General features: G+C 61.3%; 1 protein-coding gene across 1 annotated transcript; it reads left to right on the top strand.

Annotated features, from left to right (window-relative positions):
• The first annotated feature begins 3,513 nt into the window (after positions 1–3,513).
• CDK18 (cyclin dependent kinase 18) lies at positions 3,514–26,778 on the top strand. The gene is made up of 16 exons (XM_056118940.1): positions 3,514–3,813; positions 19,070–19,196; positions 19,285–19,415; positions 19,738–19,863; positions 20,408–20,464; positions 21,708–21,822; positions 21,915–22,009; positions 22,236–22,298; positions 23,196–23,319; positions 23,393–23,513; positions 23,986–24,083; positions 24,223–24,328; positions 24,414–24,456; positions 24,855–24,945; positions 25,452–25,529; positions 25,962–26,778. The coding sequence occupies exons 2-16, from the start codon at positions 19,073–19,075 to the stop codon at positions 25,994–25,996; spliced, it is 1,407 nt and encodes a 468-aa protein (XP_055974915.1). The 5' UTR covers positions 3,514–3,813; positions 19,070–19,072; the 3' UTR covers positions 25,997–26,778.
• The last annotated feature ends 38 nt before the right edge of the window (positions 26,779–26,816 follow it).

Genomic DNA, 26,816 nt, shown 5'->3' with positions numbered 1-26,816 from the left:
GATGCCTTCAAGGACAAGCGCCTGCAGACACATGCAGGAAGGTCCCCGTGGCTCACCTGGCTGTCTGGATGCTGTGCCTCCCGCAGGAAATGGGGCAGGCTGGAACTTTGGTTTTTCAGGAGTTATTCAAATGCACTGCCCACACAGTCTGAGCAGTTTCCAGCCTCCCCGCTCAGGTGTGCTAGTCCTATCAGCAGAGCAGCATGGCAGGACCAGGGAGTGGGACGGGCACAGATCAAGGAATAGCTGCTGGGAACTCACTGCCGCGCTGCTCAGGCAGCCAGGGATGCCACAGACCCTTTCATGCTGGCAGAGGGGCCCGGGCATCAGGGGAGAGGTGCAGCTGAGTGTCTGTGGGGAGACAACTGTTGGGCAGGGAGGGAAGCGAGCATTGATCGGTGCCAAATTTCATCTCACTAAAACCTCACTCGAAGCCCAGGGGAGAGACAGCTTCCAGCTCCCTGTTACAGGCAGGAGGAGAAGCAAGGAGGGACGCGCCAAGGTCAGCCCCTGTGGCTGTAAAGCCCACGGTCTTGCGGATGGGTCGGAGGGCCTCACCCCAATGGGGGGCCCCCCGGGATGTAGCTACTACTTAGCTGTGCGGAAAGAAGATTGGCATGGCAGAAGGTGGGGGCACCGAAGGATTCGGAGGGCAATTTTAGAAGGGCACAGATCGGGAGGAGAAGAGTCAGGATGGCAGGAGGCCCGTGTGTGTGTGTGTGTGTGTGTGTGTGTGTGTGTGTGTGTGTGTGTGTACAGACACACACCTGCAGACCCCCGGCTCACTGCAAACCCTGCCCATAGTCACTGCCCACCTGGTCCTCCCTCTTCTGCTCATCTGCTCACGCCCTTCCTGGGGTTGCCAAGACCCCATCCGCCCCTCTCTGGGTTCGTCCATCTGGAGCAAGACACTGTCTTAAAGTGGAAGATTTTGCCTTCTGAAATAGCCCCATATTGGAGCTGGGTGGGGGGTGGGGATATGGCCACTGCTGAGCGGAGCCCAGCCCCTATCTTGCAGCCCGGCCCTCCCCTGGACGCCCTCCCCTGGACGCAGATTCACTCTCTTGGGGACAGTTCTCTTCGGTATTCAGCCCATTTCACCGTCCTCTGTCACAGGGCCTCAGCCCCCACCTCTCCCACTGGACCAAGATCTGCACAGAAAGAGGACCTGAAGTTGCAACTTTAGGGGTCCAGCACGAACCCCCAGAACACAGTGGGGTGTAAAGGATGCTGCATGTTGAGCATTGGTACTCAAGCTTCTCTCCACTGAGTCCCCGCAAGCAGCCAAGCCCTCAGCTTTGATGGCCACGCTCTCCGCGACCACACGTGATCGGTGTTTGTTCTTTGTCTGCTAGATGGCAAATCCTGACGCGAAAAAGGTTCAGTTGTTTACTCGAGCCCACACGGCCAGTACGGGGAGGTCCAGATCTCAAGCGCCCGCCCCCCACCCCCCCTTCAGCCCCCAGGTGCGCTCCACCAGGCCTGCTGCATTGCGGGTCCAAACTTGACTGATCCTGTCATCAGCACTGAGTGAAGTCGCCTGATTTTCCCCCAGGATCAGCCTCCACATTGCACTTCCCGTCTCTGACTGTCCACACAGTTGCTAGAGGACTCATACTAAGTCATGGTCCTGCTAACTCTTCCTCCTGAGACATTTGTGTCATCTATCCCTGCTGGTTAGCCGCAGCAGCTGGAAACAGTGCCAGCGCCCAGGACCGCCTCCCTTGACCCTCGCTCCAGATGTGCTCACTCTGACCTCCAGCCTCACAAAGTAGCAGCCCTCATTCTGCGCCTGGTATGACCTTGTCCAGAAACACAGGGATGCCTTCCTCCGCTCCCCGCATCCTGCCCCTTCACAGACGCTCCTTCCAGCAGCCCCCTCGGGACCCCTACTGGGTACAGGTGTTCGGAAAAGTTAGGTATCACTGGACTCCACGGATGCTCCTTCTTCTTTGGGCATCAGTTCAGTTGGATTCCGTCTGCAACCCACCCTTCCCCCACCCCAGAACAAGCTGATGCCTTCAAAGTGGAAAATTTCATCTTCTGAAACAGCCCCACGTGGGAGTTGGGGGTGATAAGATGGACTTTCTTTGGTCCACTGGCTCCAGTCCTCACCCCAACATTCCTCAGCCCAACCTCCTGCCCTCTCCTGCCCGTCCAGTCCTTTCTTTCTCCCATCTGCAGCCTCTGTGGACTCTGCTAGACCTACAGCTGTGAGCTGAGCGGGGCCAGAGGGCAGCGGGCTGGCCTGCGAGGGGGCCCCTGAGGCCCGAGCCTCCAGAAAGGAAACTTCTATTTTCAACCACTCGTACTCCCCAGGGAAAGGCCAAGGACTTGATGCTTAGTACCGAGGGGGCGGGCAGCCTTCACTTCCCATAATGGGGCAGAAAAGGGGGGATTCAGGCACAACACATTGGGAACTGCTCTCTTCAAGAGACACCCCTCCGATAGGGACCCCCAGACTGCGGAGGCCAAACCCAGGGGCAGGACAGAGGTCACAGACCTCCTGGGCGCTGAGAGCCCATCAGCTGAGAGGGCTGGTGGTGGGCCCCAGGGAGGACCACTGGGCCTGCACCCCCATCAAATTTTCCTGGACTTCCTGAAGTCAAACTGCCTGTGGGTTGTCACTGACGGGCCACTGTTTTGTTTTGGTTTTGGTTTTTGCAGGCACTGGGGATCGAACCCCAGGCTGCACAGTGCAGGGTGAAGTGTTCTCCCAGTGAGTCACAACCCCAGTCCGACCTACTAACTTTTTTCAAGGACTTTGGGTCACTTGAATGGCCTTCCCAGGCCTCAGATTTCCCTTCTGTAAAGGAAAGCTGGACTTTCTATGAGGTTTCTTGGAAGAGTCTCAGTTGGTCCCTGGTATTTAATTTCAGATGACAATTGAGTTGGCCTTCAAGGCAGGAAGAGTGTGTGTGTGTGTGTGTGGGGGGGGGGGGTCTGGGGCCCACCAGGTGGGCATTCTGCCCACGGGAGCATGGAGAGCCCAGGCCAGCTACTGCAGGAGCAGAGAAGGGCGACAGCAGGTCCTGTCTGTGCACTGGGCGCATTGACCCTGGGTGGCAGGCGCAGTCCCGCATAGGGGCCGGCGAGCTAAGGAGAGAGAGAGAAGAGAGAGAGAGAGAGAGAGAGAGAGAGAGAGAGAGAGAGAGAGAGAGAGAGAGAGAGAGAGAGACATTCTCCAAGAATCACCCCTGATCCGTGTGTGGCTCCAGGCCTGGGGAGCTCCAACTCTTAGGGGCTCGCCCCTAGCCCAGGGGCAGAGGCCAGTCAGGAACGCGACAGGAAGCGACGCTTGGCCCCTGGCTCCCTAGTGGAAGAAAGAGGTGGGCACCCAGGCCGAGGGAGCCCCGGGGATTGGCAGCGGCTGTGGGCAGGGCGGCAGGGACAGGGAGGAGTCAGCGTGTCCATGTGAAAACTCCGACGGGGGCAGGGCTAGTCCCTTCCTCCTCCTCCTCCTCCTCCTCCTCCTCCCCCTCCCTCCTCTTCCCTACCTTCCTCCTCCTCCTCCTCCTCCTATCCCTCCTCCTCCTCCCCCTCCTCCTCCTCCTCCTCCAGCAGCTCAGGTTGCAGCTTCTCTGGGGAGCCGCTCACCTTTCCGTGGCTGGAGAAGCAGCCCCAAGCCCGGACCCGGACCCCGGCCGAGCGCAGCGCGCGCAGCCCCGCGCACTCCGGCCGGCGCGTGCCCCCAGGACGCGCGCGCGCGGGGAGCCCCGCGGGCCACGCGCCGGGGGCGGACGCGCCGGGGGCGGCGGGGCCGGGGAGGTCGGCGCCGCCGGGGGCACCGCGCCGCGGGGAAGCGGAGCAAAGGTAAGCGGAGCGGCTCTTAAAGGCGCAGTTCTGCTTTCGTCCTGCCCGGGGAAGGGGGGGTGGCAGCGGGGGGATGCCCCGCGAGGCCCCTCCCAAGTTCCAGGTGCTTCGGACGGAGGCCCGTTTTGCCCCCACCCTCCGGGGAGGCTCCCTCGGGGCGCCCGTCTGGACCCCGGGAAGCGAAGTTCTCCACGCAGCCTCCGGGAAGCGCTGGGGTCAGCGTCTGGGCGCGGGGCCGAGGCCCGGGTGGGGGGCCGCGGCGCTCAGGGAGAGGCTCCGGTGAACTTTCCAGAGCAGCTGCTGACCGGGTCGGAGGCCAGAGCCCGGGGCGAAGGTGGGACCGAGCTGCCTGCGGGTCCCTGCGCGGCCAAGGCGGGACCCACCTGCAGGTCCCTGCGCGGGACTTCTGGGGAGCGCGCCTCTGGCCCCCAGCAACGGGGGTCGTGGCTGTCTGTGGCTCGGGGGCGCAGCGCGGGTGGGTCCGGGTTGCAGGCCTCTCTCCGGGCTGTGCACAGCTGGCTGCGGCCAGCCCAGACACTGACTCGTTTTTTTTTTCTTTCTGGGGGAGCTGAGGGGCCGGGGCGGGGTTGGGGGTCAGCCCCCTCCTAGGCACAGTGACCTTGTTCTGAGTCGGACCCCCATCCTGACAGCAGAAGACAGCGAGGGAACAGGCCTGGGGGTGGGGTGGGCTGCAGCTGTGCTTGGGGCTGGCTCCACTTCATCCCGCTCAGCCCAGCCCCTAGGTAGTTCCCCAGTGGCCTGGCCCCCGTGACTCATGGCCAACACTCTTGTTTGTCCCCTCTTTCTCAGTGCCCCGTGACATTTGGCGTGTCTTCGTTGCCTCCCCAGACCTGGGTAACCCCCTCCCTGGCCCCCTTGAGCCTCCCCCCCTCCCCCTGCGCCCCCCCAGAACATTTCTGGTCACGTGTCTGGGGGAACAGAACCTGCCAGGACCCCTGTATTCCCGTGAGCAGCAGCCCCCAAACCTGGCTTTGGGAGGTGCCAGGCTACCCTGGTCCTGGCTGACAGGCCCATCCTGAAGGCATCTGGGAGAGTGGCCGTGCCCAGTGACCACCTGGCTTCCCTGCCGCAGCCCCCTGCCCCTTGGCTGCCACTGCGCCTGCCCAGCCTCCAGCACTGCCCAGTCCCCCCACAACCCCCCTCCCCGACTCTCCCTGCGGGCTGCCCATAGCCCACCACCAGGAGCCCTAATCTGCCCATGCGGGCTGGGCTTTCCGCGGCCAGCAGGGTGCGGTGAGTGTTTGGGGGCCTCCCACTCACTGGGCGCCCCCAGCATGTGGTCCAGCTCTATCCACCCAGTATCAGGACCCCCGTTTTACAGGGGAGGAACTGGGTCCTCCCCCCGGAGTCGCTGAGGCCTCCCCCTGCTTCCTCTGCCCGGCCCCCAGCGTGTGGGCCCTTCCCCGGAGTTCTCCGGGTTCATCAGGAACGGCTGGCTACCGGGAGGGAGGCTCCGGTTTGCCCTGTGCCAGGCAGAGCCAGGCTGCTCTGGGCAGAGGAGCGAGGTCCTCCGGCTGCGGGTCCAGCAGGCCCTCGGCAGCGACGCTCTTGGGGAGCTGTCCCGGCTCTGGGTCCCCGCGGTATGAGGGTTCCGAGCTGAGGTTCCCTCTGCAGCCACCCACTGGTGCTGTGCCAGCCTGCCGCCTTTCGTGCAAACAGGCCTGTGGAGGGCCGGACCGGGCCTGACTCCTCCCAGCAGTACTCGATCCATGCCTGTCCTTTCTGGGGTCACCCTGTTCTGGACTCTGTCTGTTCTCTGATTCCTTCTTTCCTTCTCTAACTGACAGGAGGGTAAGCTCAGAGGCCAGTTGGAGGTCAGCCCTGGTCCACTAACATTAGCTCTGGGAGTCCCCTCTCCTCAGGGACCCCAGACTTAGTTTCTTCATCTGTGAAATGGGACTTAGGGTTGACAGGAATCAGATGAAATGATGCAGGTGCCTGGCACAGAGCAGACGCTAAGTAGCTGGCAACCGTGTTATCAGCGCGGGGAATTGCCTGACAGCCGTTTCCTGCCTGGCTCAGGGTTTGAGATCCGGGCTGGCTTTCGGAACCTCATCAGGCCAAGGCGTAGCATTTCCCTGTCCTCAGTGGTGGAGAGGAGAGTTCTGGGTGGGAAAAGGGGAAGGGGTGGAGACGGCCAAGTGGGGAGCAGAGCCGGCCTTTTGTTGCCGGCTGTTGTCTATACTGTTGTGTGTGTGTGCTCTGCTGTGTTGTGTGTTCAGCTGTGCTGTGTTGTGTCATGTGTATTCTGTACTTTTGTACTGTGTGTGCTGTACTGCGTGAGCTGTGTGTGCTGTGTGTACTATGTGTGCTGTGTGTACTGTGTGTACTTGGGTGCTGTAGTGTGTGTGTTGTGTGTGTTATACTCTGTGTACTGTGTGTAATGTGTATGCTGTGTGTGCTGTATGTGCTGTGTGTGCTGTGTGCTGGACTGTGTGTGCTGTGTGTATTTGTATACTGTGTGCTGTGTGGACTGTGTGTGTTGTACTGTGTATACTGTGTGTGCTGTGTTGTATATACTGTATGGGCTGTGTGTACTTGCGCTGTGTGTACTTGCGCTGTGTGTGCTATACTGTGCATGCTGTGTGAGTTGTACTGTGTGTGCTGTGTGTATGTTGTGCATACTCTGTTGTGTGTGCTCTGTGTACTGTATTGTGTGTACTGTGTGTGCTGTGTGTAGTATGTACCGTATGTGCTGTGTGCACTTGCTTTGTGTGTGCTCTGCATGCTGTACTGTATGTACTGTATATGCTGTGTATACTATATGTGCTGTGTGTACTTGTATTGTCTATACTGTTGTGCTGTGTGTGCTGTGCGTACTGCATATATGGTACTGTGCTTTGTGTGTTGTGTGTTTTGTGTGTGTTGTACTGTGTGTGCTATGTGTGCTGGTTGGACTGCATATATGGTACTGTGCTTTGTGTGTTGTGTGTTTTGTGTGTGCTGTGCTGTGTATGCTGTGTGTACTGTGTGTTGTACTGTGCTGTGTGTGCTGTGCTATTTACTGTGCTATGTGCTGCGTATGCTGTGTGTACTGTGTGTTGTGCTGTGTGGCGTGTGCTGTGTATCATGTGTTGCACCGTGCAGCGTGTGCTGTGTGTCCTGCGTGTGTTGTGTTGTATTGCGTGTGCTGTGTGCCGTGTGTGCTGGGCTACCGTGCCGTGGCCATGGCCACTGGGCTGTGCACCCTCATCCTCGGGGCGGTGACTCCCGGCCTGACGCGCTCACTGTCTCTGTTCTGCTGCTGTCTGAGGGAGTGGCCGGCAGGGAGCCAGACTCCCTGATTAACTTGGCCCCTTTGGGAACTCGTCACATCTCTCTCCCAGCCCGTGTCCCGCTGTAACCCCTCTCTCCCCACCCTGGGCGTTCGCTGCTGATGGGCGTCTCCGGGGAATCCCACCCGCACGTGTATCAGACCCCGCTCGGACACCGGGCAGAGGGGTATCTGGGCCTGGGGTGCTGCTCCTCCGGCCGTCTGCCCCTGGAACCTCTGCTCCCGGGGAGAGGCGGGAGGGGGGTTGCCCACGTGGCCTCTGTCTGGCCAGGACCCAGGAAGGGACCTGAACTCAACGGGGTCACCCTGAGCACCACCCCCCTCCCCTGGCCCAGGGTCTAGGTTTATAGAGTGACGGTCCTGGACACCGCAGAGAGGGCTGGGGCGAGGCCGGCCTGGCACTGCCTGCATGTGGAGCCCTGGGGTCCGCACCCAGCGCTGGCCATGAGGTTGTGTGGCTTCTGTCCCGGGAGCACTGCCTCCCCGCAGGGTGATTTCAGGGCCTGGTGGAGCGGTGGCCAGCCGAGTCGGGTCGCTGAAGTTCTCTCAGCCCTGCAGACACCGGATAGTCCTTGAACCTGGAAAGAAACTTTCTAACATTCTTCCCTCCTCCAAGCTGCCCTCTCCTGGCCTGACAAGGTGCCAGCCTGGCTTTCCGAAGGAAACTCCCCTTTTTTTTTTCCCTTGGGGCTCCCCAGGGACGGAGCTGTGTGTCACTCCTCTGGCCCTTGTCCCCCAGCGAAGGAGCCCTTCGTGGAGTGACGAGGCAGGACGGCACTTGCTCCTCCCCTTCCCAGTGGACATGGAAGCAGATGGGGGGCAGAAGGGGTCACTCGTTGCATGAGTGCTGCAAAGGACCCATTCGGGCCCGGGGAGACGCCCAGACGACAGGAGCCATGCAGGGTCCGTGGCCTCGCCACCTTGCCGCGCCGAGGGGCTAAGGCTGAAGGGTTCCAGGGCCCTTCCTGCTCCTGGCACGGAGCCCGCTGGCAACACCCCGGCTGGGACTGGGCCCCATGCCACTCGGGGCTCAGGCTAGACCTGCCTCCTTCCTTGCGCAAGACAGCCCCTGGGGGGCGGCTGACTTCCTGGACACCCCAAGGCCTGTCCTAGCAGCCCCTCCGACCCTGGGGGATAGATAGAAGGGGCCTGACTCCCATGCCAAGCCTGGGGCAGGTCCTGCCGCTGCCTAACTCTTTCCTGAAAAGTGAGGGAGCGAGATGGCCCCAAGGGCCCTGAGTGCAGGACGGTCATGCGGGGGCCCAAGGACCCGTTCCTGTCACTGTGTGGTCCCCTGAGCACCACTGGGAACCTCAGCCCCACCCGTGTGCCCTTCCTCCATCCCCCGAACTATGAAGGGGTAGAGCATCTCCAAAGCCCCATCTACCACTGGTTCATGGTTCTAACTTTGCCAACCCCACGAGCCGTTCTGAGCTGTCTGCTACCCCAGACGGGACTCCACCTTCTGTTTCTCCCCCAATCCTGGAGCCGGGAAGGGCTTCCCCATGGCAGACAAGAGAAGAAAAATACACGGCATGCCCCCCCACCCCGGGCACACACACACACGTGCACGCACGCACGCACACACGCAAGCACACATGCATGAAGGAGAGCTGGGTTGAAGCGCCATATGAGCACTGGCCTGGGAACCAGGGCTCTTAGCTAGGTCCAGCTGTTTTAGTATGACGCACGAGCCGAGAATCATTTTCCCAGTGCTCACAGTGGGGAAAATCAAAAGAAGACCCATGTTTTGTGACTCTTTTTTGGGGGGAGGGAATCACACCCAGCAATGCACAGGGATTACTCCTGGCTCTGCACTCAGGAATTACTCCTGGCAGTGCTCAGGGGACCATATGGGATGCTGGGAATTGAACCTGGGTCGGCTGCGTGCAAGGCAAATTACCTACCCTCTGGTACTATCGCTCCAGCCCCTGTTCTGTGACTCTTGAACGTGATCACTGTCACTGTCACTGTCCTCCTGTTGTTCATCGATTTGCTCGAGCAGGCCCAGTAATGTCTCCATTGGAGACTTTTGTTGTTACTGTGTTTGGCATATCGAATACATCATGGGTAGCTTGCCAGGCTTTGCCGTGCGGGCGAGATACTCTCGGTAGCTTGCCGGGCTCTCCGAGAGGGGCAGAGGAATCAAACTCAGTTCGGCTGTGTTGGCCGCTTGCAAGGCAAACACCCTACCTGCAAAACTGGGTGCCCCGAGGACAGGCTGGCTGGAGCTCACTGCTTCCTCATGAACCTCTTGTCCAGCTCCTGCCTCCCCTCGTCAATCACCCTTTGTGCGTGTAGCAAGAACAGAGTGTGGGTACGGTGACACCAACTCACCCCACCAGCTTTTTGCAGAAAATGTTTGCTGACCCCTGTTCAAGATAATTATAGTTCTCCCAAGGCCTTGCACAAGCGATTCTGGAATCTCAATCCAAAAATACTTCGCTTTCATTTAAAAAGAAGTGTTACTTTTTCTCTTAACATAAGCAATGAATGTTCATTATGGAAGTATTAGAAGATACAGATAGCAAAAAATGAAAACTTAAATCACCCACAATTCTGTTACCCAGAGATAACTATTATTAGCACTGTAATTTATGTCTCCTAGATTTTATTCTTCTGGACTAGCCGGTTCGTATTCAGATGCGTCTGTATATGGTACTTGTAGATCTAGCACACACCGCTCTCACAAATGGTACCCCACTGCCCTTTTCTTTTTTTTTTTTTTTTCCCCCCTTTATTTTATTTTATTTTTTTTTTAAAGTTGTAGATTTACAATTTTTTGTGCTTTGGTTTCAATTATACAATGATCAGATACCCATCCCTCCACCAGTGCCCATTTTCCACCACCATGGATAATATCCCTCCCACCCCCATCCCCCCATCCCCCCGTCTCTGTGGCAGGGCAATCCCCTGTGTTCTCTCTCTCCTTTTGGGTGTTTTGGTCTGCAAAAGAGGCATTGAGTGGCAAACATGTTCAGTCCATAGTCTACTTTCGACATGCATCTCCCCTCCTGGGAGGATCCTCCAAACATCCTTTATTTGGTGCTCCCTTCTCTATCTGAATAGCCCTTTCCTCTAGGATACCCGGCTGGCCTCTAAGTTATGGAGTAATCCTCCTGGTGCTGATCTCAGCTATTCTTGGGTATTAATCTCATACTTTGTTACTTTATATCCCCCAGATGAATGCAATCTTTCTATGTCTATCCCTCTCTTTCTGACTCATTTCGCTTAGCATGATACTTTCCATATTGTACCACTTGTATGTAAATTTCATGACTTCATCTTTTCTAAGAGCTACATAGTACTCCATTGTGTAGATGTACCAAAGTTTCTTTAACCAGTCATCTGTTCTTGGGCATTCAGGTTTCTTCCCGTTTCTGGCTATTGTAAAGAGGGCTGCAATGAACAAACAAGTGCAGATGTCACTTCGACTATACATTTTTGCCTCTCTGGGATATATTCCCAGGAGTGGTATTGCTGGGTCAAATGGGAGCTCAATTTCTAATTTTTTGAGAATCGTCCATATTGTTTTCCAGAAGGGCTGAACCAGTGGACATTCCCACCAACAGTGAAGGAGTGTCCCTTTCTCGCCACATCCACGCCAGCATCGGTTGCTTTTGTTCTTTTTGATGTGGGCCAGTCTCTGAGGTGTGAGATGGTATCTCATTGTGGTTTTGATCTGCATCTCCCTGATGATTAATGATGTAGAGCATTTTCTCATGTGCTTTTTTGCCATTCGGATTTCTTCTTTGAGAAAGTTTCTGTTCATTTCATTGCCCCATTTTTGGATGGGGTTGGATGTTTTCTTCTTGTGGAGTTTAACCAGTATTTTGTATATCCTGGATATCAACCCCTTGTCAGATGTGTATTCGGTGAATATCCTTTCCCATTCTGTAGACTGTCTCCCACTGCCCTTTTCACTTCAAAACCAGGGCCGCGGATGTGGCTTAGTGGTAGAACACATGCTTTACATGCAAGAGGCTCTGGGGTTGATCCTTGGGAATACACACACACACACACACACACACACACACACGCACGCACGGGGGCAGGCACGCGCGCGCACACACACACACACACACACACACACACACACTGAGTTGGGGTTGAGGAGGTGTGTGCTTTGCACAGGAGTCCTGCGTTTTCTCTCTGGCACCTCATGATTCTGCCAGAGGTGATCCGTGGACCCCGAGCATCACAAGGTGTGGCCCTAAAGCCAAAGAGGAGAAAGAAACCAGTCAGCAGATGAACCTTTCCAGCTCTTTGCTGTCTCCTGGATGCCCTGGCCCAGGGGAGTTCCTACTAGTATCCCAGAGGGTTGGGGGCAGTGAGGTGGGGAAGGGGAGGCTGTGGGACTTGTGTGTGAGATTCCATGAGCAGGAGGCAGTTGGGGGCAGGTGGGTGCCCGGGTGAGGCCTGAGATCCAGGAACTACAGACCCGGCCCCAAGGAAGGTCGAACAAAGCGCCTCAGAGCAGGGAGAAGCCCAAGGGGGTCCCGGCTGGGGCGGCCACCCGGACCCCTGCCAGCTGGGAGCTTACCACACCTGAGGCCTGCTTGCCACAGCCTGGGGGGTCCCCCAGAAAGAGGAGCATGGTGTTAATGCTGGGGACTATCCCTCGTGGGCCTGAGAGTCCCAACACTCCTGCTGGGCATGGAGGGAAGCCGGGGACGGCACCTGGGTCCCCGCCTCAGAGGTTCAGGCATGGGGAAGGCTTACGGAGGACAACCCGGCCAGGGGAGGGGAGCGAAGGGGCAGGGGCGGTGTCGCACACTGGAGACTGGGTCTGGGGGCGAGGGGCTCTAACAGGGCTGCACAGGAAGCAGCCTCCTGCATTGGCGGGAGGGATGGGCACGGGATGCGGGAGAGACCGAGATCTCACCTGTCCTGGCTCTGCTGCAGCTCCAAGCTGGCACTAGCCCCAGGGTATCTCCAAAGAGGGTCAGAGCGCAAATACCAGTGACGATGCATTCACCTCCATTCCCGGACTCTGAGGGGGGCAGAGGGCAGGGGAGAAAGTCTGGGAAGGGCCCGAGCTGGAGGGACAGAGGTGGGTAGCCGGGCAGCCATGGGGACCGTGCTGAGGGTGGACGGTGGGGAGCCGCTGTAGGGGACAAGGCCAGGGCCTGCACTTGGGATCGGCCTCACCGCCCAAAGCTCTGAAAGCACCACTACGACTGACCAGCCCTCGCTATGGCCTGGCCGGCCAGCCCAGAGGCCTCTGCAGACCTCACGTGGGACTGTGCCCAGCCCAGGCCAGAGAGCTGGCTGGGGACGGGTCACGCTGCATCCAGGCTTTGGTCCAGTGACTGCTGGCAGCCTCTGGCCTCCCAGCCGCTCCAGAGGTGGGAGCCCCAGTCCATGGGCGGCCCTTTTCCAGGGAGGGATACAGTGGGCGGCACCTGGGGAAATGCAGTGGATGTGATTTCAGTAAGGGCCCCGGGCTGGGTGGGCACACCAAGTGCTGAGAGGACAGGTGGCAGCTGCCAGGCATCTGGGAAGAGCTGGCTCCAGTCTGGCCCCAGGCCACCCAGCCTTGCCACATCCACATCCCACAGGGGGCCAGAGAACTGGATGGACCCTCTGATATTCACACACCCTTTGAGTGGAGGAAAGGAGAAACGGGGTCCTAGGGCCTGCAGATACCCTCTCAGGGCAGACAGGCACTGAAGGCTTTGCTGTCAAGGGTCTGGAGTTGGGGTCAGTGTTGGCCATTTCATCCCATTTGCTCACTGACCCACAGTTCAGGCGCCCTAGGGCAGGGGGCAGCACCGTCCACACTCAGGCTGTCCCCAAAGCGAAAGAAGGAATCATCTCTCACATTTTATTTTTTTAAAACCTATTGTGGGGAGAGACTGGTGCCACACCCAGTGATGCTTAGAGTTTCCTCCTGGCTCTGTGCTCAGGGGTCCCTCCGGGTGGGGCAGGACAAACAGCTTCGCCCCAGTGCTCTGTCTCCCCCCCCCAGGCAGGGTCACTTTCCCTGGAGCTTTATTAGCACCGAGCCACATGGGGGCGGCTGAGACATGTGGTGTTCCGGGGTCCAAATGAGCAGCTTGTGGGGAGCTGAGGGGCTGAGTGCTGTACGCCAGGCGCACCCAGTGTGCCCCTAAAAATGGCGCGAGGGGGAGCGGCTGCCCCCAGGGGCAGCAGAAGGACTGAAGAGTGGGGGCGTGGGTCCGGGGGAGAGGGGCTTCTCCTCGGCAGGCGCAGAGGGCCTGGGGACGGCCTGGACAGTGGGTGGCCTTTCTCTGGAGGCTGCTGTCGGCCAGCATGCTGTGGGCCAGAGCCGCGTTTGTTCAGGAGGGCGGCCTGCGCCCTGGACACTTGGCCTGCTGACCGGGCTTCCTGCCGGCTTGGCCCTGGCGTGCCCCCGGAAGGCCTCCTGCTTCCTGCATTCCAGCGGCAGCTGTGGGAATTTGCTCCGGCGCTCCGTCACTGTGTCAGAGCATCTGTCGGCCGCCCGGGGGACTGTGGGCCTCTGTCCCGCACGGTCTGGCCACCCAGAAGGTGCCGTGCTCCCCAGTGTGTCAGCCAGGGCTGGAGCTGGGTCGGGGACAGGGTGTGTGGACAAGGTCCGGGGACCGTCCAGCCCCCTCGGCCGCAGAGCTGCACACAGCCGCGGGATGGTCACAGGCCAGGGCACGGCAGCGGCGGGAGGAGGGAGGAAGAGATGGTATCTGCAGGCTCACCAGGAGGGCAGGTCCCGAGGCTGCGCGCACTCAGCCTTGACCTGACCTGACATTAGTGTGCCTGTGTGTGTGTATGTGTGTGTGTATGTATGTATGTGCGTGCGTGTGTGTTTCTGTGTGTATCTATGTATATGTGTGTATGTATGTATGTGTATGTGTGTGCGTGTATTTGTGTATGTGTGTGTGCGTGTATGTATGTGTATGTGTGTATCTATGTATCTGTGTGTGCATGTGTATGTATGTGTATATGTGTATGTATGTGTGTATCTATGTATGTGTGTGTATGTGTGTATGTATGTATGTGTGTGTATGTATGTATGTGTGTATGTGTATGTGGTGCATGTGTGTATGTATGTGTATGTTGTGCGTGTGTGTATGTGTGTATATGTGTGTATGTGTATCTATGTATGTGTGTGTATGTGTGTGTTTGTATGTGTATGTGTGCGTGTGTGTGTATGTATGTGTATGTGTGTGTGCGTGTGTGTTTGTGTGTGGGGGGGAGGCTCCCTAGGAGGAAACTCACCGGGCCATGCTGGTCGATTTTGGGGCCTCAGTGCTGCTGGGCGCGGCTGGAACCCCACCCGTTATGCTAGGGGCCACATACTGGCAGAGACGGAAGCCGGGCCTCGGGCATGCTTTGCCTGCCCCAGCCCTTCTCCTTCTTTTGAAACCCGCCCCAAGACCCCCAGAGGCAGTGCCGGGGACTCAGTTTTCCAAGGGCCGTGGGCAGTGGAGGGCTTCTTGAGGAGCGGGCAGTGCTCCCCATTCGGGGCTGGGGAGATGAGGGGTGGGGAGGGGGGCTCAGACCAGGCACATGCCTGTGAAACAGGCTCATTGCTCACTGCCTCCCTGAGGTGCTGGTGGGGGGTTGCTCTTTCTTGGTGTTCATGGCATTGGTGGGGCTCTGGCGACCCTCTGAGCTGCTGTGGGGGCTCGGCCGGGGCAGAGCCTAAGGGCCGGTGCTAGGAGCGTGGCTGGGGGCTGGGCTGGGAGGGAGGCAGGGGGGCCACGCCCAGGGCTGGCTGAGGGCCTGAGAGGCCGAGTTGGGAGGGGCTCCTGCCCCCTAGGCACCCTGAGGTGCAGGGGGGTGTGGACCGGTCTCCGAGTCAACCCACGGGTCCATATTCCGGTTGGTTACTGGTCGGTCAGTGGTCATTCTCTCGGTTGGTCATTGGTCAGTCAGGGGTCAGTCAGGGGTCCAGTTTCCCAGTCAGTCACTGGTCATTCCATGGGTCAGTCTCCTGGTCGGTCATTGGTCAGTCACGGGTCAATCTCCTGGTCAGTCATTGGTCAGTCCATGGGTTAGTCTTCCAGTTGGTCATTGGTCTGTCATGGGTCAGCCTACTGGTCAGTCATTAGTCTGTCATGGGTAGGTCTCCTAGTCAGTCATTGGTCAGTCATAGTTCAGTTTCCCAGTCAGTCATTGGCCAGTCATGGGTCAGTCTCCTATTTGGTCATCCGGCTGTCGTGGGAAGGTAGGTCTCCCGGTCAGTCATTGGTCAGCTATGGGTCAGTCTCCTGGTCAGTTGTTGGTCAGTCATGGGTCAGTTGTCTAATTGGTCATTGGTCAGTCATAGGTCAGTTTCTTGGTTGGTCATTGGTCAACCAGGGGTCAGTCTCCCTGACGGTCATTGGTCAGTTGTCAGTTGGTCTCTAGTCAGTCTGATCCACAGTCCCAGGGCAGGCATTAGCTCTGGGGCCTGGCAGAGGTCATCCTGGGGACCAGACGCTGCACTTGTCGGGACCTCCCAGGGAGCCTCCTCCCTCTGAGGAGAGGACGGGACCAGAAGGACCCTCCTCCCACCCATCTCCCATCGCGGGGCCCGAAGCCCCTCCAAGCCGTAAGGACAGGGGTGCAATGGATGGACACTGCACGCTGTTGCTCTGTGGCGCCGTTACACGGGGCAGGAGCTGGAGAGAAGAAACGAAACAAGAAATTGCAGCCGCCTCGTGTTGGCCGCTCTCTCCGGGCTCCAGCACCACTGACCGTCCCGCCCTCCCTCCACACCCCGCATTCCTCGCCTCTGTGGAGCTGGTCACACCCCAAGGACCAGCTGTGGCAAATCCCAGTCTCCACCCTCAGCAGAGACCCGAGCCTCAACACAGCAGTGGACCTCACCCCTGCCACTCCACCTCTGCACAGCAGCCTGCCCATGGCCCCCGCTCCTGCCTTGCTCACTACACACACACACACACACACACACACACACACACACACATCTGCTCCCACACCCCAGGAGGCCAGCTCCAGGGGCCTCACGTTGCCCTGGAGCCCTTTTCCAGACTCACTGTTCCTGTAGCATTTCTGAGCTCCCTCTGCCACAGGACCTTTGCACCTGCTCTCCTGTGGACCAGCTCCCCAGATTCCGCATGACTGCTCCCTCACCTTTGTCTGCTTGGAAGCTTCCCAGAGCTGTCATCTCGGAGAGACTTTCCTCACCCCCTGTCTGACATCAGATCCCTCTGTCTCTTTCCCACTTTCCGTCTTGCTGAGCCCACCTTCCAGACTGGGCATGTCTCTCTTGTTCTTGTTGCCAGCAACCCACCCCCTCCCGAGCGGGATTGATGTCGGTATAGAGCTGACGAGCAACCCGTCTGCAGCAGAGCCCGGCACGCCTTGCTGCCGCCTCCGAGTGGGGAACACTGACGGCCCTCGGCAGCTGCACAGAACTTGTACCTGGGTCTGAGTAAGAATTCAGAGGGTGGGGGAGGGGAAGTCAGCGCCCAGAGCCTGGGGCCGCCCATAGGAGCCCAAGAGAGGTGGACAAAGCTTGGGGGTCCCTGTGGAGGTGCCCCCCACGGAGCCAGCAGCTGCCCTCAGTCCCCCTCCACCCGCATCTCCAGTCCACCTGGCCCCTTTCTGCAGGACCCGGCGACCTCTGGGCCGGGGTCAGCCTCCTGTGGGCCTGGCTCCTGATTCTCTGGCCCCAGCAGGAAGTTGTGGGCTGGCTGGTGGGTGCGCAGGAGGAAGTGATGGGAAGGGAGGAGGGTCAGGAGCACTGCCCGCTCCCACCTGCCCTGGGTGCCAGCCTCCCGGACGCCCATGTCCCTCCGCTCCGGCACCAAGGGCTTGGGGACAGCCCCAGATGTCTCCCTGGCCCAGGACAAAAGCCGCTCTGTGCCTGGCTTGGGGCTGGCCTCATGCCGGGTCACACTGAGGCCTCTGTCCCCCGATGGGGTGAGGGACAGACGACACCAAGGTGACTGGCCTTTCCCCACCCCCCCGAGACCCCCCAAACGGAGGCGCAGATCCCCCCAGGGAAAAGTGACAGAGGCATCTTGTGTCCCGGGCCCTGGAACAACAGACCATTCACTGCCCGCTGCCCGGTCACACCCCAGCCCCGGGTTCAATGCCCCGATTGTGCCCACAGAGACGCGGACACTTGCGGCTCCGCTCACCGCCCCGTGGCCGGCCGCCCCGTGCCCGTCCCCACGTCCATCCTGCCTCTGACCTTTGTCCCCTGCTCCCTGAGAGCCACTTCCTCCTGGCTGCTTCTGGGGGCCGTGAGAAAGCTGGTCCCCATTGCTCCCCATGCTCGGCCCCACGGCCCTGCTGGGGTCAGCTGGCCGTGTCCCCTCCCTCCAGCCCTACCCCATCCTGACTCCTGCACCCCTCCCTCTCTCCCCTTCTCTCTGACTCCCCGCCCCTCCCCGGCCCTGCCCCTTGCCCCAGTGCCCAGAGTGGCTCCCAGCTCCTCACCAAACACAGGTCAGGTTGCGGGTTCAGTCCAGGCCTGGTTCTGGTTTGTCTTTGAGAAATTGGGGGCCCCTTCCCAGGCGGTGTGTAATGAGCTCCCCTCCCCAGACAGAGGGCCTGGCTTTATGGGACCACTGCGGATTCTGGGACCAAACGCAGGGCGCCCCCGTGACTCCCATTGTGCGGATGCTGTCGAAGAGGCCAGTGGCTGACCCTGGGACAGGCCCCGGTGGCCCACCTCGTGGGTGGGCTCAGACATGTCCCCTCCTCCCGGGGGAGGTGGTCCTCCTCCCTCTGCCTGTCAGCACGCCCTTCGCCCCCCGCACAGAGCAGCATAGCAGCCAGGTTAGCAGGACCCAGGACGGGAATTGGTGCAAACGTGAGGTCTACCCGGCGGAGGGTGAGAGGGGGTGGTCACCGGAACTGGAACTGTGCCCCACATCATGGAACCTCACGAGGGATGGAGCGTGAGGCCCTGCGGCTGCTGCAGAGCTTGGGACCTGCTTCTGGGGGGGGAGCCTGTACTTCTGGGGAACCGAACCGCCCGCCCGCATGTACCGGGGCTGGGCGAGCGAGCGTCTGGCTGTGTTTAGGGAGGCAACCTGGCATGCCCAGCCCTGCACTCAGGAGAGCGGGTGCAGCACTGAGGGAGGGAGGCAGTTGACCACCCCCCCGGGCAGGGGGGATGGACCCCCAGGCTGGTGAGGATGCGATCGTTCCGCAAAGCAAACACGTTACTGACCCATAATCCCTTCAACCAGGAGGATTCAGGAGGGACCTGGTTGCCTTGGCAACTGGATTCTGGCCAGGGACTGGGCTGCGAGCATCCTGCAGAAAGGATGTGCCCAGTGCGTGGGTACAAGCTGGGAGAGGGTGTGGGGCGCCCCATGGCTTCTCTTCTCGTGAGGCGTCTGGTACCAGTGCCCTCCCCTCCCCCCCTGCAGCCGAGGGAGGTGTGGGCATAGCCGGATGAGGGGGCGGCCAGACTGTGGCTTATGAAACCAGGCAGGGGAGGGAGGGAGATGGGGGGTTGCTCAGGGCAAGGATCTTGGGGAAGGAGGCTGGGCGCGGGTAGGGCCTGCTTCTGGCCGGAGAGGGGGCCATCACCCTCCCCGGCTGTGTGCTGGCAGGGGACACCCGGGGGTGCTCACTCAGGGGACCCAGTCTCCCCAGGAGCCCTGAATCACAGCAAATTCCGAATCCTGGAGACCTGCCCTTGACCTCCCTGTTTCAGCCAGAGAAATTAGGGGAGGGGTCAGTCCAAAGCGCATCCGCCCCGCCCCCATACCTCCCCCTTCTGACAGCCATGCAGAGCAAGGGCTCGGGCTGGAGTGAAGCCAGCCAGTCCCCTGCCACTGGGCCAGGCCCAGCTCTGTGCACCTCTGGAACTCTGTGTAGCACGGCAGCCTCGGAGATCTGCTTACGGACCTGGGAGACTGAGGGGTTAGGGTGACTGTTGTCCAGGGCCTGGGGTCTCTGCGGAGTTTGTAGAGGGAGAACTACCCCCCCCGGCCCCCCTCAGGACGGAGGCCAGGCAGCAGCTCAGGTCTCCTGCCTCCGTCTCTTCAGGCCATGAACAAGATGAAGAACTTCAAGCGCCGCTTCTCCCTGTCGGTGCCACGCACGGAGACCATCGAGGAGTCCTTGGCCGAGTTCACAGAGCAGTTCAACCAGCTGCACAACCTGCGCCAGGGGGGTGAGGGCCCCGCCCGCCCACCGGCCCCAGCCCTGCCTGCCCCTAGTCAGGGGGGTCAGGGGGAGGGCTGACGCCTGTCTTTTCTCAGACCTGCAGCTCGCACCCCTGGGCAGAGCCCCCCAGGCAGAGCGCAGTGCAGAGTCCCCCGAAGACACAGATGCCAGCAGTGGGGAGGTGCCCAGGGAGCGGCTTCCCCGCCAGCGCCGCTTCTCCATGGAGGTGAGGGAGTTGCAGGGGGGCCTGGGTTCAAACCGCAGCTGGGCATGGTCTTCCGGACTAGGCACAGTCGTCGTCAGGAGGATTGATGGAGCGCACGGTGCTGGGGCGGGACCCCTGCTCTCAGGGCACGTGTCTGTGCGCCCACAGCAGTGCCTGCAGATTTGCACCACCCTGTGGCCCAGGGAGGGGAAGGGACCTCCTTGGCGCCCACCCTCCCCCCCAGGCCCTCGCAGCCGTCACCCTCCAGGTAGAGCTGGGCCCAGGATGAGAGGAGAGATGCTTTCCTGGAGCCAAGCCTGTGCCCTCTCACCTGGCCACGCAGGACGTCAGTAAAAGGCTCTCTCTGCCCATGGACATCCGCCTGCCCCAGGAGTTCCTGCAGAAGCTCCAGCTGGAGAGCCCAGACCTGCCCAAGCCACTCAGCCGCATGTCCCGCCGCGCCTCCCTGGTGAGCCCCGAGAGAGAGGGTCAGAGGTGAACAGGTGGGAATCCCTATCTGCACTGGAGACCTCTCTGGGCCCCGGCTAATCCCATCTGAGGCCACCACCGCTACCGCGCCGGTTCCTGGGCGTCTGGCGCCATCTGCTGTCCACAGTGATTCCCGCAGCTGGTCCTCGGGGATCCGCATCCCTAGAAGGCAGCTTGGCTCCTGGGAGCATCTTACAGAATGCGCGCCCCTCTTCCCACAGCACACACACGGGAGCGCGCACGCGCGCGCGCACACACACACACACACACACACACCTGCAGAAGTAGATTGTGAGTGGCTGGGCCCATGGACTTTTAAGAACTGGGGTCCCCTTCCCAGACCTTCTGCCTCTGTCACAGAATTCAGGATTTGTGGCTGCTCTCACTCTTGCCTCCTCTGTCAGACCCTCACTCCTTGTGGGGGGGGGGTTCCCATCCAGTCTCCTCGGGAACTGGGAGGGGGACAGAGTGTGCAGCCGCTGGGCCCCCCACCCCGGGCTCAGGGATCTCGTGTCTCCCCCCAGTCAGACATCGGCTTTGGGAAACTGGAAACGTATGTGAAACTGGACAAGTTGGGGGAGGTAAGAGCTGGACGAGGGACAGGGTGGCCGGGGGTGGGGGGAGCCTGCCCTGCCCCAGAGAGGGAACCCCGCCGTGGGCAGGTACTGAAGGACCCAGTCTTGGGTGAGGCTTCTGCAAGTGTTTCCTGGCTGGGTACCGCCCCTCTGCGCCCTGCCCTCCTGTCACTCGGGGTGTGTGTGTGTGTGTGTGTGTGTGTGTCCGCGTGCGCACATGCGTGTGCCTCAGTCCCTGGGGACTGGGTTTGTGCAGCCCTGAAGCCAGTGTGGGTTTCTGTTCTGGGGTCACACTGGTGGTATTGGGGGCCACTCCTCAGATGTCGTCAGAGGTGACTGTGGTGGCAGGGGTGAGCCCAGGCTTATGCGGCAAAGGTCAACTGGAAGAGCTCTCCGCTGAGGGGTTGTGGGGGTGCTTTGTTTCTGAGCAACAGGTCTGTCATTGAGAGGGGGCTGGACAAAGGATTTCAGAGAGGAGTGAGCCTCGGTGGGAACAGCCACAGTTGGGAAGCCCCCAGCGTGGGTATCACAGTGCTCAGAGCCCCCCGTGTGGGAGTCACAATGCTCAGACTCCCATGTGAGGTCACAGTGCTCAGAGTCTCAGTTGGAGGTCACAGTGCTCAGAGCAGAGCCCCCATTGTGGAGGTCACAGTGCTCAGAGCCTCCAGTGTGTGGGTCACAGTGCTCAGATCCCCATGTGGGGTCATTGTGCTCAGGGTCCCAGTTGGAGGTCACAGTACTCAGAGTTCCCAGTGTGTATGGGGGGGGTCACAGAGCTCATAGCCCCAGTTGGAGACCACAGTGCTCAGAGACCCCAACATGGGGGTCACAGTGTTCAGAGCCTGCCATGTGGGGGGTGGGTCACAGCACTCAAGTTCCCATCCTGAGACAGTCGAGGCCAGAGTCGTGGTGACTGAGTTTAGTGGACGCTTTTCTAAGGCGGGGCAGGCAGGGCTCTGGGCACAGCCACCCTGACAGGGGCCTTCGGGCAGCCTTTCTTATGTTCTCTTGACAAGGATGGACGAGTGCGAGGTGCCAGGATAAAGGGTCAGGGGAGATTACAACGTTTGTGAGGCTTGTGTGCATACTTTGGGCCCCTCCCTGAGCCCCCCCTGCCTGCTCCCCGCCCATCTCTATAATGCTCATTATTAGGACCCCCATTAGGGCAGCCTGAGAGGCACCCCATCCCCGTGTGCACAGGGGGAGGTGAGGGAGGCTGAGGGATGGGGCTGCATGTCCTTGTTCCCAGGGGACCTACGCCACCGTCTTCAAGGGGCGCAGCAAACTGACCGAGAACCTGGTGGCCCTGAAGGAGATCCGGCTGGAGCACGAGGAGGGGGCCCCCTGCACTGCCATCCGAGAGGGTAGGGGGGTTCTGCGCACTGAGCCTGGAGGAGCGGGGCGGGGGTGGCATTATGGCTGGAGCCCGCCGGGACCCAGGCGACTGTCCTTGCAGTGTCTCTGCTGAAGAAGCTGAAGCACGCCAACATCGTGACGCTGCACGACCTGGTGCACACAGAGCGCTCCCTCACCCTGGTCTTCGAGTACCTGGTGGGTGCAGGACTCCCCCACGGTGGGGGCGTCGCGAGGGTGCTTGCGGTCCCCTCCCCACGGTGGGCACGCTCCAAGGGTGCATGCTGGCCTCTCCACGCCCCCCCCCGTGGGCGCGCTGCGGGGGTGCCGGCCTCTCACCTTGTGAGTGGGATGTGGGCTCGCGTGGGACTGGCCTCCTGGGCTCTCCCGAGGCCCCGGCCAGGCTAAGGCAGGCTCCTTGCAGGACAGCGACCTGAAGCAGTACCTGGACCACTGCGGCAGCCTCATGAACATGCACAACGTTAAGGTGAGCGATGGAGTGAGAGGAGGAGGCGCTGTCACGAGGGGAGCTCCAATCCGGTACCGCGCCCCAACACGGACCCCTCTGGCTCAGAGCCCCGGTTTTCCCACCTCCCCGCGGGAGGAGGGGGCTATTCTGGTGCTGGTCAAGACGCCGCCGCCTTCCAGCCCAGATCTCCCAGGGCCCTACCCCTCACCTCTCCGGCTGGGGTTCCTTGGGGCTGAAGTGTGGGCGGGAACCTCAGGCCCCCAGGGCTGTGCGCCCCGCCCACTCCCCCCCTCCATCTCCTGGGCTGTGCGTCCCGCCCACTACCCCTGTCCATCTCCAGGGCTGTGCGCCCCGCCCACTCCCCCCTCCATCTCCTGGGCTGTGCGCCCCTCCCACTACCCCTGTCCATCTCCAGGGCTGTGCGCCCCGCCCACTACCCCGTCCATCTCCAGGGCTGTGAGCCCCGCCCACTCCCCATGTCCATCTCCAGGGCTGTGAGCCCCGCCCACTCCCCATGTCCATCTCCAGGGCTGTGAGCCCCGCCCACTCCCCATGTCCATCTCCAGGGCTGTGAGCCCCGCCCACTCCCCATGTCCATCTCCAGGGCTGTGAGCCCCGCCCACTCCCCATGTCCATCTCCAGGGCTGTGAGCCCCGCCCACCTACCTGTCCCTTTCCAGGTCTGTGACCCCTGCCCACTTTCCATACCACCTCCCAGGGCTTTGCGCCCGGATCACTCCCCCTGACCACCCCCCTCCGAGGTTGTATGTGCCCCGCCCATCCTCCCAGGCTGTCTGTCCCCTGCCCATCTCCCAGGGCTGTGCGCCCCGCCCACTCCCCCTGCCCACCTCCCAGGGCTGTGTGCGACCACCCACTCCCCCTGCCAAACTCCCTCCCTACCCCCCTCGCCCCCCAGATTTTCATGTTCCAGCTGCTGCGGGGCCTCGCCTACTGCCACCGCCGCAAGATCCTGCACCGGGACCTGAAACCCCAGAACCTGCTCATCAACGAGCGCGGGGAGCTGAAGCTGGCCGACTTCGGTGAGCCCCGGCGGCCCTGGGGAGCCGGTGCCACCGCGCAGAGGGGAGGGCTCAATGGCACGTGTCTCCCCAGGCCTGGCCCGGGCCAAGTCGGTGCCCACGAAGACCTACTCCAATGAGGTGGTGACGCTGTGGTACAGGCCCCCCGATGTGCTGCTGGGGTCCACAGAGTACTCCACCCCCATTGACATGTGGTGAGTGGGAGCTGGGACCCCCACCCCACCCCCGGCCCCAACCGCCCCTACCTGCTACCCTGCACGTTGCTGAAGGAATCCACCGGAACTCCAAGGGCTTCCCTGGCTGTGCATGCACCCGCTTGATGGTGCTCCTGTCCCAGTGCTCCTGACACAGACAGGGGCCCAAGGCTGTTGACATGCTTAACGTGCATGCGAAAGCCATCACGAGCATAGGATTCTGCAGGATTCTGGGGAGCCCTGTCGGGGTGGGCTCCCTGGGACAGGACCCCTCTGCCCTTGGGGCCACATTCAGTAGTAGCCGGTTGAGAGGTCACTGTTTGCAGAGTGAAGGGGGAAGGGCAATGCTTCCTAGACCAGAGCCGCCCACGCCGCCCCACGCCACGGGCCTCGCTGGAGCGGGACCCGATGGAGCCGCAGAGAGGAGGCGGCGTTCCGAGCCCCCGGCCTGACGCCGCGCTGCCCGTTGCAGGGGTGTGGGCTGCATCCACTACGAGATGGCTACGGGGAGGCCCCTCTTCCCGGGATCCACCGTCAAGGAAGAGCTGCACCTCATCTTCCGACTCCTCGGTCAGTGCCGCCGCCGCCCCTCGCCACCAGGGGGCGCCAGAGGAGCGCCGCGCGCGGGCCACCGGGCTGGACCCGGCCGCTGCTGGCCCTCTCCGTGTCGCGCTCACCGGGCTCTACCCACGCCCTCTCGCCTCCCCAGGGACCCCCACGGAGGAGACCTGGCCCGGAGTGACCTCCTTGTCCGAGTTCCGCTCCTACGGCTTCCCCCGGTACCTCCCGCAGCCGCTCCTGAGCCACGCTCCCAGGTAGCACGGCTGCCCGACTCCCGGGGGGGATGGGGGGGTCCCTCCCCACGCGGGCCAGGCTGCTGCCCGCCTTTTCCCTCTGCAGGTTGGACACTGACGGCATCAACCTCCTGACCAGCCTCCTGCTGGTGAGTGGCCTCCACCCCCACTTCGGTCCTGGTCCCAGCGCCCCCCAGGCATCCTCCAAGGGCAAACCCAGTGCTGCTCTGCGAGTGGGGCAGGGTACAAGAACTGCCCTGGCCCCCCCCCCCCCCATTCCCTCACTGCCCACTGGAATTAGAAGGTGGGGAGGAGAACCCGGGATTCTGCAGCCTGCCGGCCACCGCACAGGCTGGACGCTGCAAGCTGACCGGCACTGCTGTGGCGCGTTACTCCTGCACATAGTGCTCTACGTGGTTGCAGAGGCCGCCCTCATTTCCGCTTCCTCCTGGTGCTGGGAGCCGGAGCCCTCCGTGGTTGGAGGTGGGGGCTGCCTCTGACCCGGACCCTCTGCTTACTCTCTGTTCCCTCTGCCCTGTGCCACCAGTACGAGTCCAAACGGCGCATCTCTGCAGAGGAGGCCCTGAGCCACCCCTACTTCCGGTCCCTGGGAGAGCGTGTGCACCAATTGGAAGACAGTGAGTGGGGAGGGCCAGGGGGAACCCCAGAATCCAGGACACCAATGCTGGGGGGGGGAGGAAGGTGGGCCCATGAGCAGAGCCAGGTTCCCCTGAGTAGTCTGAGGCAAATGGCTTTCCCTCTTGGGTTTGCCCGACCCTGGGGTCACTCTGCGTGGATCTCTAAGGGGCCAGAGAAACACCTTAGGCGCGGTGGGGGGAGGGGGGATGCACAGGCTTTGCATGTGGGATCCCTGGGTTCGATCCCCAGTCCTGCCTCCTGTGATCCCCCAAGTGCTGTGCTGGGAGAGTATCCCCTGAACATTGCTGGGCATAGGTAGCCCCCAAGCCCCAAATAAATAAAAAAAAAAAACTAATCCATTCAAATAAAGGAAAGCAAAGCTTTGAGCTAGGCTAACCCTGAGGGGTGGGGCTCGGGGTGCCCACCCCCGGGGTCTGTGTGCACAGAGGATATGGGGGCTCTGGGAGACCCACAGCTCCCTGCAGCCCCCCTCTCCTCTCCCCAGCGGCGTCTGTGTTCTCCCTGAAGGAAGTGCAGCTCCAGAAGGATCCAGCCTACCGGGGCTTGTCCTTTCAGCATCCAGGTAGGGGCCCTGGCCCCCTTTTCCAGGCAACAGTGCACTGGCCCCCAACCCTCCTGAGAAGCAGAGACGGGGCCCAGGGCTCCCCCTGCGCTGGGCAGTCTGCAGAGCCTCCTTCCGGTGGGCCCTATGGAACGGACAAGGTTGTGCGGCCTATCGCCCGCTCAGGCTTCCGAGCCCTGCAGGGCCCATGTCTTGCAGGGGGCCCCAGGAAATCCTGAGCTCCCGGGGCAGTCCAGCCACCTCTGGATGGGGGAGGTCTGTGGCTGCAGAACCGCTGTGGCGACAGGAGGGACCCTGCGCTCCTGGCACTTGCAGCGGGCAAGGCACGGTGGAAGGCAGAGGCCCCATGGACCCAGGGTGGTGGCAGTCGGCTGTGCAGGCTCCCAAGAGACTGGGCCCCACCCCCACCAGCTCCTCCCTTCATCTCTGCAGGACGAGGGAAGAACCGACGACAGAGCATCTTCTGAGCCTGCTCCCGCTGTCCCTGACGTCTCCTGGGGAGGCTGGAGCGCACCCCGAGGTCTCTTGCTGCCCGGCCGGCCGTGGCATGTGGCCACTCGGCCCCTGCCCTGGGGTTGGCAGGAGTGGCTTCCCTGGGAGGAGTTGGGGGCCTGGGAGGACCCTCAGACCTTGGAGAGCACAGGCACTGGTATGGGACCCTCAGGCGGAGAATGGGGGCCTGGCGGAGGGTGCTCCTCTGGGCATGGGCACCCCGCCCCGGGCCAGCCGCCTCAGGACCCTGGAGCTGCACTTCCTTCTTCACCTTCTCCCCACAACAAGCACTTTGTCCGGGTGCCGATGTGTGTGCCAAAGCCCACCCCCACCCAAGGGCCGGGGCCATCCCCTTGACCCCCTCACCCTGTGCCCCGTATGCTGCTGGACCCCAGCTGAGGCTGCGTGGCCACCTCGCTGCCCACTCCTTCACCCCAGTCTGAGTGGGACCAAAGTCCGCAGGTGGTCGCATGCCCACTCTCCGGGTACTGCTTGGAGCACCTGCCTGCCTGCCCTGGGCTGGGCCGCCCCTGGGGGCCGCTCCCACGTAGGCAGGGTCACCTAATAGGGTGACCCAACCGCAGTGCTCGGTCGCTCCCACACGCGTCCCAGCACCGGCCCCAGAGGGCGCACGCCGCCAGGAGGCTGTGCCTGCCAGTCAGAGGCGGCGGGAAGTAGGCCCCGAAGGCGTCCTCATCGCCCGCATTTAGTGACCCGGGTTCCTGGGGTCCCTCCCCTCCTGGCTGAAGGTTGCCCCCGGGTCCGGCCCCGCCCACGGAGTGGCCCCGCCCCAAG

Source organism: Sorex fumeus, unplaced genomic scaffold, assembly GCF_029834395.1.
Source record: "Sorex fumeus unplaced genomic scaffold, SorFum_2.1 ptg000039l, whole genome shotgun sequence".
Taxonomy (NCBI): Eukaryota; Metazoa; Chordata; class Mammalia; order Eulipotyphla; family Soricidae; genus Sorex; species Sorex fumeus.
Note: the sequence above shows the minus strand (reverse complement) of the source record. Positions and strands in the feature narration are given on the sequence as shown.

Bases quoted from the DNA above. Each gene is read 5' to 3' on its own strand.
- CDK18 (XM_056118940.1), top strand. From the start codon at position 19,073: ATGAACAAGATGAAGAACTTCAAGCGCCGCTTCTCCCTGTCGGTGCCA. The intron at 19,864-20,407 runs GTGAGCCCCGAG...GTCTCCCCCCAG, and splicing joins TGTCCCGCCGCGCCTCCCTG to TCAGACATCGGCTTTGGGAA. The intron at 24,457-24,854 runs GTGAGTGGCCTC...CTGTGCCACCAG, and splicing joins TCCTGACCAGCCTCCTGCTG to TACGAGTCCAAACGGCGCAT.